This window comes from Macrotis lagotis, chromosome 1 (assembly GCF_037893015.1).
Source record: "Macrotis lagotis isolate mMagLag1 chromosome 1, bilby.v1.9.chrom.fasta, whole genome shotgun sequence".
NCBI lineage: Eukaryota > Metazoa > Chordata > Mammalia > Peramelemorphia > Peramelidae > Macrotis > Macrotis lagotis.
This window is the reverse complement of record NC_133658.1, coordinates 858,937,033-858,952,348: the sequence shown is the minus strand read 5'-3', so window position 1 is coordinate 858,952,348 and position 15,316 is coordinate 858,937,033. Positions and strand designations below refer to the sequence as shown.

The 15,316-nt window shown below is 37.4% G+C and overlaps 1 protein-coding gene across 14 annotated transcripts in view; it reads right to left on the bottom strand.

The window, feature by feature from the left end:
* PHC2 (polyhomeotic homolog 2) overlaps nt 1–15,316 on the bottom strand; it is a 145,837-nt gene that overhangs the window by 26,744 nt on the left and 103,777 nt on the right. For all 14 annotated transcript variants that reach the window (XM_074217840.1, XM_074217845.1, XM_074217842.1 and 11 more), the window contains 2 exons: nt 11,178–11,602; nt 10,720–10,885 (listed from right to left, as the gene is read on the bottom strand). In XM_074217840.1, the coding sequence (XP_074073941.1) occupies nt 10,720–10,885; nt 11,178–11,602 (591 nt within the window). The remainder of the gene's footprint in view (nt 1–10,719; nt 10,886–11,177; nt 11,603–15,316) is intronic.

Sequence of the window (15,316 nt, the reverse complement as noted above, 5' to 3'; positions counted from 1 at the left end):
AAGACATGGTGGGTGGAAGTAGAGGAAACATATTACTGATGTTGTTTGATACCTGAGAAGTGGTGTAAAATCATGCCTAAAAATGTACTGAGGATGGAAGGAAGGTGCTAAACCATTATTAAACATCTACCAGGCACTGCACTAAACTCTACAAATAATTTCACTTGATTCATCAAGATTCACCCAGCTATTAAGTGTTTAGGGTCAAATTTGAAACTCAATCTTCACTGCTTCTAAAGCAAAAAGAGGTGACAGAAGATGAATATAAAACATGACACAGTCTTGTAAAAGTGTATGAAGACAAAGAACTAAATCAAATTTATAAGAATAAATCATTCTTTACCTGATAAATGGTCAAAGATCATGAACATATAATTTTCAGAAGAAGAAATCTAAGATATCAATAGCCATATGATAAATCACTAATAAATATCAAAACTACTCTGTAGTATCACTTCACACCCATCAGATTGATTTAAGTTGACAAAAAAGAAAAATGACAAATGCTGGAGTGTATGTAAGAAATAGGCACATTAATAATATACTGTTGGTAAAGATGTGAAATGGTTTAGTCATTCTGGAAAGCAATTTTAATTTTACCCCAAAAGCTATTAAACTCTATATAACTTTTCAACAGTGATACCAATACTAGGTCTCTATACCCCCAAAAGAAACTTTTAGCAACTCTTTTGTAGTGGCAAAGAATTTAAAATTGAGGGGATACACATAAATTGGGGAATGACTGAACAAACAAGTTATAGCAAATGAATGTGCTTTAATACTACTGTGCTGTTAAGAAATGATGAATGACATGGTTTCAGGAAAACCTGGGAAGATTTGAATAAATAATCAAACATGAGAACAATTTATACAATAACAATATTGCAAAGATAAACAACTTTGAAAGACTTAGTAACTTTGCTCCACACAATTCAAAAGGACTCATGGTGAACAGATTGGAACTTATTTTTTCCTTCCTTTCCTCCTTCCTTTATTCTCTCTCCCCCTCCCTCTATCTTCTTTGGGAGAGGGAATTCTAGAATGGATCATTAAAAGAGATGCTTGGGGAACATCCAGAAAGGGGAACAAATGATGCAAAGAACCAGCCTAACTTTATCAAAAACAGGTCATGACTTAACTAACCTCATTTCCTTTTTTTGACAGAATTACTACTAGAAAAGGAGACAGAGTTTGCCTAGATCTTAGCAAAACTTTTAATTATCTCATATTATTCTCATGGGAAAGATAGAGATTGGGGGTGGCTAGGTGGATACAGCACCGGCCCTGGAGCCAAGAGGACCTGAGTTCAAATCTGGCCTCAGACACTTAATAACCTAGCTGTGTGGCCTTGGGCAAGTCACTTAACCCCATTGCCTTGCAAAAACCTAAAAAATAAAAAAATAAGAAAAGATAGAGATTAAAGTCAATAAAATAATCAAATGGATTCAGAATCTATCAGATGGCTGGATTCAGAGTAGTTATTAATGAAAAAATGGAGTCTCCAGTGAAGAGCCTTGAGTTTTAACATTTTTTACTTATAATTTGGGTAAAGATATGAATGGTATGCTTATTAAATTTGTAGATTAAAACAACCTGGATGAATAACTAACACATTAGATGACTGAGTCAGAATTAAAAAAGAATTTGTCAGAATATGGACCACAATTGGCCAAATCTAATAAGATGAAATTCAGTAGGGATAAATGAAAAGTCTTGTACCTTCATCCACACTAAGGTGAGAGGGAAGCATAGTTAGAGAGTAGTTGTTCTGCAAATGATCTGGGACAATTGACAACCTGATTATAAGTCATTATGTTATGGAAATGATTAAAAAAAAAAAAGCTAATACAATCTGGGGTTATATTAAGATAGGAACAACTTCCAAGAATTGGGAAGTCATAGTACCATAACACTTTGTCTTCCACTGGACCTTATATATAGTATTGTGTTCAGTTCTGGGCAATACATTTTAGGAAGGACTTTGATAAGCAGAAGAATGTCCAGGGAGGTTCACTAGGAGAGGAGATGATTTGAGTCTATGACATATTAGAATAAGTTGAAGGAACTGGGTATATTTATCCTAGAAAAAGAAAAGACTTTGGGGAGCATAACTGCTATCATCAATTATGTGAAGAGGTACCAGAATTATTTCCATTTGGTTCCAGAGGAAAAAATAATTTTAAAAAACAGATTTGAGCTTGATGTCAGGACAATCCTAACAATTTAGGGTTGTCCCAAAGTAGCACAGACTGCCTTGGGAGGTGGTGAGTTCCCCCTCCTTATAGGTCTTCAATTAGGGATTTCTTCAGTGTACAAGTTGGATTACATGGCTACTGTGGTCCCTTCCAACTTGGAAAGTCTATATTTTTAAAGACAACATCAAGGATATCTGGAAACACAAAAGTAGGTAGAGACCAGTCAGATTGTACAAATAAAGGATAACAGATTGTCAGCCTAAGGGCTGTTCTATACCCACAAATACAAAAGGAAATAGAGGTATGCTAGCCAGATCCTCCATAAAGAATTTACAGAAGGAGAGGATTAAGCGATGTGGGTAGACTACAATTGGCAGTGTGGAGAAGGCCTGCACAGATGAGATCATGGAATTATAGAAGGTTGAAATGTATTTAGGCTAAAAAGAAAATAAATTGTATTAGTATAGGGTCACATAATTTAGAATTTAAGAGTTGCAAGGGACCATAACAGACATCTACACTAAGATATACTTGAAAAGGAATTCCTCCTACATACTAGACAAGTGATAGTCCAGTCTTTGCATGAAATACTCTAGCAAGGGTCAATCCACCACTAAAGAGGCAGTCCAACTCACTTTTAGAGAATTCTAATTTTTAGAAATATGGAAACTGGGGAGAGGGAGAGTAGGGACATCTGGTCCTTACATGCCTTGTCTTTCAGTAAGGTGACTGATCTAGGCCAAGAAGTCATCTCAGATCCAACATCCAACCTAATACTGTGGAAGAAGCAGAAACAGGCACCAACTGGAAGTTCTGTCATTTGTTCTCCAGAGGAGCAGAAAGACAGATCCAGTGAAGACTCTGCATAAGGGTGACATTCCAGGGCATGGTGTAATCAAAATTTGAGGCAATCTGGGCAAGGACTTGAAACACAACCTGAGAGTAGCTGTATGGCTCCAACCCCAGCACAGAGCCTACTCTAGAGTCTACCAACAGAGCCAGAGACTCTTAAGGGGAAAATTGTAGTTTTATCACTGAAATTGCAGAGCTTCTAATTAGTTGACACCAGCTGAGGCTGGGACCAGTAACAGTCTAGAGCTGCAATCAGAAGCAAGCCCATAATGGTGTTGCACAGCCTGAAATCTGAGTTAGGAGCTCCTAAATTAGGATCTTAATCTGAGTTCAGATTAAGAAGACAGTCAGTGATCAAACTTTGTTCTGCATTAGCAAACATTTATAAATCAAAAAGCATTTATTAAGCATGTGCTACATACTAGGCACTGTGCTAAGCACTGGATCAAATAGTTTTAGGTATTTTGAAAACTTACCAGGTGCCCAGCCTAAGCCACCTATGAAAGCCTTGAATACCCAAAGAAAGACGTCTTAGTATCAAACAAGCCCAAGTATTCCCCCCAGAAGCATACAGAACCTAGCCACAACGCAAAGTGCCAATTCAGGAAATAAGGCTGGAAGAAAGATTTGTTTTTTTAAAAAAAAAAAAGAATCCCACCCTAAAAACCTATCAAGGATGCCAGGGACATTCGAATCACACACCCAGAAAAACGCATCCAAAACATCTAGGAATACAGACTCAAAAGATAAACTTTGCTCAAAAATAAATTCAACTAGAATTACTGGAAGAAATAAAGAGTTTTAAAAAGTTAAAAATGATCTAAAATTTAAATGAGAGCATAGATGACAAAATGAGAACAGACATGTGTAAGAGTCAGAGGAAAGATTTATAAAGAAAATTAACAGCTTAGTACAAGAGGTATAAAATATGACCTAAAGAACAAGAGTCCTTAAGAATCAGAATAGACCCTATAAAAATTAATCATTAGACTACCTAAAGTCTCAAAAACTCCTTGTTCCCCAGCAAACACAAACACACATGCTTTAACATATCTTTAGATATAATGAAAAAGAAAGTGTCCGCAATTTCTAGGTAAAACAAAAATTGCAAAGCAGTCAAAAAAGAAAGAATTCATGTACTAAGAAGTCACAATCAGAATCATAAAAGATTTAGCAGCCATTATTATAAAAGAGCAGAGAGCTTGGTAATCATTATTCTAGAAGGTAAAAGATAAAGATTTACAAAAACAAAACAAAATGAAAAGCGAGTATAATCCTACATAAGAAAAAAAGGACATTTAATGTGAGTGGAATCCAATTACACTGAATGAAAAGATCATAGTTTAACAGAAATTTTAAAATATGCTTCAAGAGATCAGAGACAATGAATATACACTGAATGACATAGCATCTAAGTTTAAAAGAAAACTTAAAAGCAAACTTAAAAGGTAAATAAGTTACAAGAAGAAACAGGAAGAAAAATAAAATAGTAGAGGACCTTCAAATTTAGGCAGATCTAACAAAAACAAAATAATAAACAATTCTAGAAAAGTTAGATACAATAGCCATCCAGTGAGCTAAGTATAGGAAACAGTAGACATATTCCTCAGCATTGTAAAGTATCTTTTAAAAAACTGGCTATACTAGTGCATAAGGACCTCACAGTCAAATGTCAAAACACATACATATTAAATATTCTATAATGGTCACAATAATATGATATTCCATAGGAGATAATTTAATAAAGCAATAATTCAAATTAATCATAGATTAAATAACAATCCTAAGTAATTGGTAATTCAAAAAGCAAATCAAAGAAACCATAGATAATTTCATTAATAATGACAGCAATAGGGGCGGCTAGGTGGCACAGTGGATAAAGCGCCAGCCTTGGAGTCAGGAGTACCTGGGTTCAAATCCGGTCTCAGACACTTAATAATTACCTAGCTGTGTGGCCTTAGGCAAGCCACTTAACCCTGTTTGCCTTGCAAAAACTTAAAAAAAAATAATGACAGCAATGGAGTGAGATGAGCAGAACCAGAAAAACACTATACACTCTAACAGCAACATGGGGGCTATGATCAACCTTTGATGGACTCGCACATTCCATCAGTGCAAAAATCAAGGACAATTTGGGGCTCTCTGCAATATAGAATACCATCTGTATCCAGAGAAAGAACTGTGGAGTTTGAACAAAAACCAAGGACTATTACCTTTGAGAAAAAAAACTGATATCTTATTGTCTGATCTTGTTATCTCTTATACTTCATGTTTCCTTCTTACTGATATGATTTCTCTCTCATCACATTCAATTTGGATCAATGTATACCATGGAAACAATGTAAAGACTGACAAATTGCATTCTGTGGGGGTGGGGGGAGGGAAGTAAGATCAGGGGAAAAATTGTAAAACTCAAAATAAATAAAATCTTTATAAAAAAGAAAAAATAATGACAGCAATGAGAATAATACTAAAATGTTGGGGATACGCCAGAGTATTGTTTAGGGAAAATGGTTTAAATCACTAAACACTTTCATAAGCAAAAGAAAAAAAACAGATTCACAAATTGGGCATGCAATTTAAAAAACAACCACCAAAATAGCAATATTTTAAAATCCAATTAAAGGTCAAAATAGTAACCCTGGAAATTAAAAAAAGATTAAAAAAATTGAAAGCACCGCTCCCCAAATAAAACTCATGAAATTAATAAAATTAGGAGCTAATTTTTCATGAAAAAAAAACAATGAATAGAAAACAAAATAGGAAAAGTAAATAAACATTAGTTAATTTGGTTTTTTAAAGAAGATAATCAAATTACCTAAATCAAAACTGAAAAGGTAAAATCTTAAGAAAAAGAAATTAAGTAAATTAATGGAAATTCTTTATCAAGTTATATGTCAATAAAAAGGACAACTTAAATGAAATAGATGAATATTTAAGTAAATATAAAGTACCCAGATTAATAGAGGCTTTAAATAACCCCATCTCAGATAAAAGAAATCAAATAGACTATAAATGAACTACCAAAGGGGGAAAATACCTGGGACAAGATGATTTATAAGTAAATGCCATCAAGCATTCAAAGAACCATTAATTCTAGCACTAAATAAACTACTTGAAAACACAGAGTCCCAACAAATTCCTTCTATGATACAAATATTATCTTGATACCTAAACCTGGTAAATTCAACAAGTAAAAGTATAGACCAATATCCTCAATGAACATCGATTCAAAAATTTTAAATAAAATATTAGCAAGGAACTACAGTAATAAGTCACAAAGATTATTATACACTATGACCAAGAAGGATTTTTACCAGAAATACAAGGTTGGTTCAATATTAGAAAAACTACAAATTTAACTATGTTAATAACAAGAACACAAATCACATGATTATATCAACAGGTGCAGGAAAAACACATCATTATTTGTGTTTAAAAATACTAGAAAATGGAGGAATAAATGAACCTTTCCTTAATATAATCAGGGTCTCTCTAAAAGAGGTAGCATATATCATGTATACATGTGCATATATAATATATTTATACACCTACATGTACACACATATATAAACTAGGGATAGACTAGAGGACTTTACAAATAAGATCAGGATTGAAGCAAAGATGTCCATTATCATCACTGTTATCTGATATAGTGCTCAAAATATTAATGGTAGCACAAAGATAAGAAAAAGAATTTGAGAGAACAAGCGTAGACAACATAATGGTTTATGAAATGCCGGTAACAATAGTTTACTTAAGGAACCCCAGAAAGTCATCAAAAATGAAATGGAACAATTAAGAACTTCAGCATATAAAATAAATCCACTTAAAACATCAGCATTTGTGTATTTTACCAACAAAATCCAGCAGGAAAAATAAAGCAAAATTCCATTTTAAATAACTATTTAAATTTTTGCACAATCAAATCAAGTGCAGTTAAAATTATAGATTTTATAAATTATAGATAAATAAGAAAAAATCTTTGCAGTAAATTTTTCAGCTAAAAGTCAAATAGTTTGCTTAAGTTCTAAGATATATAAGACATTGATTCAAATTTATAAGGAGAAGAGCTGCTCTTCCTGAATAAATAATCAAAGGTTACGAACAAGTAATTTTCTAAGGAGGCTATCCACAGCTATGGGGAAAACATTGCTCCAAATCACTAATTAGAGAAATGGAAATTAAAAGAACTCTGGGGTTTCAATTACACCTATCATATTGGCAAAAGGAATGGTAAATGTTGGGTGGAGCCACAAGGAAACAGGTAAATTAACCTACTCTTAGAGGAGGTGTGAATTGATCTAGCTGTTCTAGAAAGCAATCTGGAAACATCCTGCAAAATTTCTAAACTGTACCTATTCACTGTCTTAGCAAAAGCACTACTAAGCCTTTAATTCCCAGAAGAGTAAAAAAGGAGAAAAAAGGAGCCATTTGTAAAAAATACTTTTGGTAAATCTTTTTGGGTTGTCAAAGAACTGAAAGGTAAGGGAGTGCCCATGAATTGGGGAATGGCAGAACATTATGTGAATGTAATGGAATGTTATTATTCTGTTAAAAAAAATGAGAAAGGGATAGTTTCAGAAAAACATTGAAAAACTTGTATGAATTAATGCAGAGAGAAGTGAGAACAAAACAATATGTAAAGACAAATAACTTTGAAAGACTTAAGAACTTATGTAACTGGGGCAGTTAGGTGGGTAGTGGATAAAGTACCGGCCCTGGAGTCAGGAGTACCTGGGTTCCGGTCTCAGACACTTAATAATTACCTAGCTGTGTGGCCTTGGGCAAGCCACTTAACCCCATTGCCTTGCAAAAACAAGTAAATTTAAAAAAAAAAGAACTTATGTAACAATGCTAACCAGACTGCTTGCCACTGAGGAGAGGGGGATGAGAAGGGAGGGTGGAAGGAAATTTTAGAACGTAAAAATATACATGTGCATATGGATGAAAATAAATAAATAAATTTTTAAAAAAAGAAAAGAACTCTGATCAACATGATGATCAATCATCATTCCAGAGCACCCATACTGAAATATGCTATTTACCTCCTGACAAAACAGGTAAGTAAGTAGGTGATGGACAGTTTGAGACATATATATTTTGGACATGGTTAGTCTAGAAATTTGTTTTGCTTGATTATGCATATTTATTACAATGATGTCATTTTATTTTGTTTGGGGGAGGGGAGGTGTGAAGTTGGAAAATAGATTTTTGTGAATTGAAAAAAAATTTTAAAGGATATTGAAGAAAACTCTTGCACTTATCTCTTTGTAACTTCTACCTTCTAATTCTGTCCTCTGGGGTCAAACAAAAACAACTCTACTACTTCTTCCACAGGAAAGTCTTTCAAATACTTGAAGACAACCATAATGTCTCTATGTTGTCTTTTCTCCAGGTTAAATACAGATCTAAAGCTCTTCATCAATCTGGATACCAAGGTCAACAAGAGAGTTGGCTTGAAATGGGAGGTAAATTGACCATGTGGTTACCCTGAAGGCAGTAGGTAATGGTCCCATTATAATCTATTCTAGTCAAACCATACCTGGAGCAATTATATTCAGTTGAGACTGAAAGAGGACCTGACCAGGAAGATTTTTGCCATACTTACAAGTTCTTAGGCTATCTCGCTAGTTTGAGCCTAGGTCTCCTCTTCTGCAGAATGGGGGTGGGGTGGAGTTAAAAGATGATGAGGATATCTTTAAAGTCTCATCCAGTTTTGATAATTTCTGAACATCTAGATATCACATTTTATTCAGGACACTGACAAACTAGAGCCTGTTCAGAGGAGGGGAGGACAAAAATGTGTAGATGGGAGCTGGGAGTGACATATGGGAAACACATGAGACCACACAGAGCTGAGGAACAGCTCAGAAAACCCAAGTGGTTTTTAGTTTATAAAGAGAAGACTCAGGAGAGACCTCAGAGCTCTCTTGAAATATCTGAAGGACTCTACAATAGAAGATTAGCTACAAATAGAAAGAACTAATACTAATGAGCCAAAGTTTTATGATAGCAGATGCTGGAAAGAAGGAAAAATTTTCTGACAAAGAGAGCTGTCCTCCAGGGGAACAAAGATGTACACTCCTAGTCTCGCTTGAGGTGTTCAGGCAGAAACTACAGCACTATCTGTAAGGGAAATTCTGGCAGGATAGGAGGTTGGTCTAGATTAAGGGTTCTTAACCTTGTGTTATGGAGCACTTTGAACCCCTTCTGAGAATGGTTTTAAATGCATAGAATTTATAAGATTACAAGAGGAAACCAATTACATTGAAATACAGTTAGAGGTTTTGATTTTTTTTTTTAACTTAGGCTTGGGTTAAAATCTCTGAGATGAACTTTCAGGTTCCTTACTGAGTCTTTTTGGTTGTGATTTCTTATTTCCTCTCCTTTTTCTTCTTCATGAATTCTTCCTCTTCCTCTTTTTTCTCTTTTTTTTCCTTCTTACCTGAATCCCATTTTCCTTTTTTCCTCCAATGAGGGAATTTCTATTTTTTCCCCCCACTACTCTCTGTCTCTCCTTCCTCTATTCTGAAAAACACTCTAGGCACTGGTAAGATATGTCTTCCTGAATTATAGGTGGCTCATGTTGACACTGAACTCTGGGCCAACAGCACTCTGTAAGCAGTCTGAGAAAGGCCAGATATGAAAGAGGGGAGTTCAGCAGGAGACTGAGGCAGTGCAATATCTTCCACCAGGGTGCAGGGTTCTGGAAGAGCTGCCTGGCATAGAGAACATGGAAAAGTCCATGGATGCTCATTCCTGGGCAGATGACAACTCTAGCAGAAGGTACTAGATCCCATGTGAATACTTTTACTGGGTTGGGTCCTGTCCTGAATCCCCAACTCCCATTCCTTATGGCTCTTAGCCATTATCCTCATCCCTCATGCTTCAGCACTGAGGGTGTCCTGCCAGGTTTCCTATTACAAATTCTTGGGCCAAATTCTCAGATTTATGCCTATGTGGGAAAAATTATTATTGTACCATATATTTGACACAAAACATTCCTGAGTATATAACAACTACTGCATAGAACAAAGTCCTGGAATCTCTTTAAAAGATTTAGATCATAGATTTAGAGCTGCAAGACCTTGGAAGTCACCAAGTCCAACTTCAAGCCATTTCCCCATTTTACAGACTAGGAAATGAAGCCCAAGGAGGTGAACTGATGGGCCAAATTCTCATAGGTAGTAGGTGACAAACTGGGATTCAAACTCATTCTACTCACCACAATGTCTCTCAAATGAACAACATATTTTTTTAAGTTGAATTTTACACTTAATACACAGTAATTCAGGGTCCTTGCTCAATTATTTAAGCATTTCAAACATAAGGAAGAGAATCACCCCCATCCTCCATCTCAACATATCCTCTGCCCACTCTGAGATGCAGAGCTCAGTGCTCAGATTTTAGGTTTGTGGTGCTCATCTCTTCTGCTTCTTTAGTCTTCTTTCTTTTGTGTCAACTAGGTACTCCCCATCCCCCACCCTTTATCGCTTTCCGTTTTTTCCCTGCCTCCAGATCCTAGTCACTCAGTTTACTTGCTGCTTCTAGGTGCTTCCTGTGACTACCAATTTCCCACTCACTTTAGTGCCCATGTAAGATGTCTAAGAGGCTGCTGAGGAAAACTGTCTCCTCTCCCCAAGGAATCCTACCCTCCCATTCCCCCTACCATGTGCTGGAGACTGTTGAACATCAGAGCTTGTGGGCTGGAGTGGACCAGCAGGTGGGGGAGTGAAGGTGGCTGGTTGTTGGGCTGCTGGGCTAGGTAAGGTCTCAGGTAGATTCTTCTCTCTGGGCATTGCCTCCTTCCAGGCATCTGGACCACACTGTTGAGTCTGTCAAGGAATAGGGGAGAGGGATGGTCTCTTTAGTGGTTCATCCCTGACACCATACACTTGAACATTTCTGATGAAGATGTAACCCCAAGCACTGGGACATAGCTTCTGGGATGGAAATTTGATAAAGACTTTGAAATCCTTGCCCAACCCCTCTTTGGATACTTTGAAATATCTGGGCAGATTCAAAATATCCAGCATCACATCCCACATTGGGAGAAAGGCATGGTAAGACATGCCTAAGCTGTGACTATCCTAAAAGGGGACAGACTTTGGGGAGTGGCTAACTCACCACTGGTGAAGCAGGCTGCAGTTGGAGGATGACAGCCGACGTGTGCTGGAATCTGCGCTGGGGGGTGTGGAGCAAGCCCTCAGAATGTCCATTCTGGGGCCCAGCCTCTGGGCTGGATGGCTGTCCTTGCTGGCTGTTGCCAGATTTGTGCTGATTGGCAGCAGCACACTGCAGTGGGAGGGTAGGGATCGCTGGGCCTAGTGACATAGCATGAACTTCAGGACTGGACTGTATGGTCACTCCTGGAAGAGCTGAAGCAAGCTGGGATTGGGACTGTGGCTGGGGTCGAGACTGTTGCAGCTGCTGCTGCTGCTGTAGAGGCGGCTGCTGCTGCTGCTGATGCTGCTGCTGAATGACAAACTGAGGTTGCAGGTGCTTTGATGGGGACTGTGGAAGGAGCTGGTGTGGCTGCAGCTGAGTGTAGGCTGGCAGGGAAAAAGATTCAAGTTAGGTAGCTTGGCTCCCACTGTGTTTTCATCCCTGACCCCCAACACTTCCATCCCAATTTTACATCCTCTTGCTTTCCCCACAGAGCCAAAGAACCTAGTCTGGTCCCTGACATGGCTGCATCCCTGTTCTATAGGTCTCTCCCAGAGATTTTTATCCTGAGTTCCTTAGGTTGCCTGTTGATCAGCTATCCTGCTCACTTTCCAGGCTCATCTCATTTTAGTGACTGCCCTGGACTCTGGAGACAGCTTCGAAGTGCTGCCTCCCTCTGCTGAGGCCCTCCAGTGCTTATTATATGCATCACTCATTTGGGACTTACCGTTTACTGCTTTGTGTGGTTAGCTGTCTTTTCACCTGTGTTACATATCTCATCTCCTCAATGAAATGAGTCCTCGGGGATCAGCAACTTCTCAACCTTCTTTATATCCCCCTTAACACCTATCCCAGTGTACTGGTTCATGCTTATGATAGGTTGCTTCTCCTCCACACCCTTGACCCTGGAGCCGTCCAAGGCATCTAGTTAGCTTGAGTGGATGACCACTGGGCCTTGCCTCCCTTCCAGCTAGAGACCTACAGAGAACCACAGCCATGCTCAACGGCTCAAGATATTAACAAACGGCCAATTATAATCGCATGCACATAGTGAACAACAGTGAATTTAAATTCTAGGGCCTTGAGCCAAAATTTCAGAAACAGTCCTGAATGCAAAATAAATAGTTTTCCAGTATTTTCTGGAAAGTGCCTATGTTCACAACTATGGGTTTGCAGTAAGGGACTAAAATCCCAGAGAAAAAGAAATAATTGGATCAAAGAATTAAACATAAACAAAAAAAACATAAAAAAATAGAAATAAAAAATCAAATGGCAGAAAAAAGCTAGTCATGTCAAATGTATTTGATTATATTAAAAATATACTATGCAATTAAAAATACAAAGAAAGAAAAAATAAAAGATTGTGGGAAAATCTTCAGAGTAAATATAGCAGAAAGTTGAACTGTAGAATCTCTGTAATAATATACATTTATAAGAGTAAAGCCACTTGGTTCAGATTCATCAGAAAATGTCACTTTTCTTGCCCCACCTAATCCTAGAATCACAAGATTTGAGAATGGATAGGGATCCCAATGATGACCTAGTCTAAATCCATGTGGCAAAAGAATCCTCCCTATATTGTACCTGACCAGTGGTTGTCTAGCCTTCAAATAAATGGCTCCATGGAAGGGGAATCCCATCACTTGTAGAAGTAGGTCATTTCACCCTGAACAACTCAAAACTGTGAGGTTCTTTCTCCTGACCTCCAGACTAGATCAGTTCCTGTGCAGTTCCAACTCTCACTCCTCATTCTGTTCTCTGGGGCTAAATGAATCAAGAGGAGTTCTTTTCCACATGATACCTTTTCAAATACTGAAAATACCAATTTCACTCCAAGACTTTTCCATGTTAAAGATGCTCAGCTCTTTCAACTAATAGTCATATAGCATGGACTCAAGGTCCTTCACTATCTTGCCTGCCTTCCTCTGGACACCCTCCAGCTCATCCATGTCCTTACATCATAGTGCCCAGAGTCACAATTCTCTGGATGGGGAATGATGAGAGCAGAGTACCCATTCATGGAAGTTTTGTCCTACACATGGAGCTAAAGACTGTATTAGCATTTTTTGGCTACCATATCACACTGATAACTCACATGGAGTTTGTGGTCTAAGAAAATCACCAGATGCTTTTCAAAACTGCTGTTTAACCAAGTTTCTTCTATCTTATACTCATTGAGCTGTGGGGTTTATTTAGTTTGTTTTCTTAGTATCCAGATATAAGACTTACTTTTATTTCCAATGAATTTCATCTTACTAGATTCAGTCAACTAGGGTCAAAAGTCTGTCAAACTTCTCTTGGATCTTGATTCTTCCAACCATTGTCTTAGGATCATTAGGACTCACTTGCTTCTGAGGTGCTCTTTACTAATTTGTGCTTATATCAGGTGTCATTCTCTCCACCTCAACCCCCACAGGCCCCAGCAGAATGTAAACACTTTGAACAATGGGAATATTTCATATTATTTTTGCGTTACCTTGTGCCTTGTGTGGAACTGAATTAAATTTGCATCAGCAGACAATTTACAAATTAAACTATTACTAAAATTAAATTATTAACTATTACTAAAAATATTACTAGAAACTATTAAACTATTACTAGAAAATGTTCAACTTTACTATCAAAAAATGAAAATAACTAATATCAATTTTCAACAATCAAAAATAAGAAAAAAATAACAAAAACAAAGTGGGCAAAGTTTTAGGAAATAGTATAGACGAGCTAGATCCTGGCTTTGAAATGTTCTAGCATGGGCCCCTGGGTAAGTCTAAGCCTTAGTCATCCAATCTGCAAAGTGGGGATAATAATACTTTCATTAACTATTTTGCAGCTCTGTATTGAGTAAATTGTTTTGTAAACCTTAAAGCACCACCTTCGTGTTAACTATTACTATCATCTGTGCCTGTATTATGTATTATATTTATCCATATGTCTTTAAGGAAGACATATGCCTTTGTTTTTTGCAGCAGGTCACCAGTTTTGTCTCTCCTCGTGTCTCTATGGTTTCTTTTCTCCAAGGCTAGCCCTAGTCAACAGGGAGGGAAGAGAAGGGAAAGATAAATAAAGGAAGATGAATGGAAAGTTTTTTCTTCAGAACCCCAAATAGTCATAAGGTAGGGATGACCATTGGAGGATATAACTGACTTAGGAAAGAAAGGAAAGATGGAATTTAGTCACTCTAACTTAGCTGGAAGAGAGGTCTGGTTAAGCCAAGCAAATCAGAAATCTTCAAAATTAATAAGGAGCTCTTTCATGAACCAGATGGATCTTGACTAAAAGAAAAGAACTGGGAATGTGACAATGTGCCCAATCTCATCGAAAGAACTGTAACATTCTTCTGAAGTAGATGAGTAAGTGGCATAGCAGCAGTCATTGGGAAGATGGAACTATGTTAGTGCAGTACAGCCACAAGCAGAGCTTCCAAATCTCAAAAGGAGTTAAGAGACCAGGGCAAAGCTGAACTTCATATTCACTAGCCCCGAAAGGGGACAAGATATCAGTGCTGCAAGGAATCATGAACTCAAGGGACAATGAAAGGGCCAAAACCTAGGAGCAATGAGGCAAAGAGGTATGACAAGGATGTAAGAACAAATCTGGACCCTGGCTTTCATCATTACCACAAATCATGTGGATTGTCCAAGGCTTAAGAAGAAGGGGTTGACTGTCTAGTAACCCCAATCTCCTTGGGAAGATTTTGGGTTTAATTGTAGGCCTCAACTGTACATGAATGAAGAACAGCTAAGCTCCTGGGAAAAGTGGAGTTCATTAGAGGGATGGGCTGCTTGACTCCTTTGCAAGTCCTTTCTTCCCCTTGATAGTGGAGAGGAAAGAAAGAAGTTCAAATCTAGCTTGGGAAAAGTAAATATATTTTGTTCAGATACAGGTTGGACTAGATGGTCTATTGGGTCCCTTCCAACACTGAGATTCTGTGAGAGTAAATCCCGATTACCCCTTAAGGTAACTCCTCTAGTGAAAGAACAGGCAGGTGCCTTATGGGAACTGGGGCCTTATAAGCAGGGAAGGCTGTCTGGACTTCAAAAGGGTTTAGGTATGAATCCTTCTAGCACTTGTGTATAATTAACTTTTTCTTAACGTTCTGT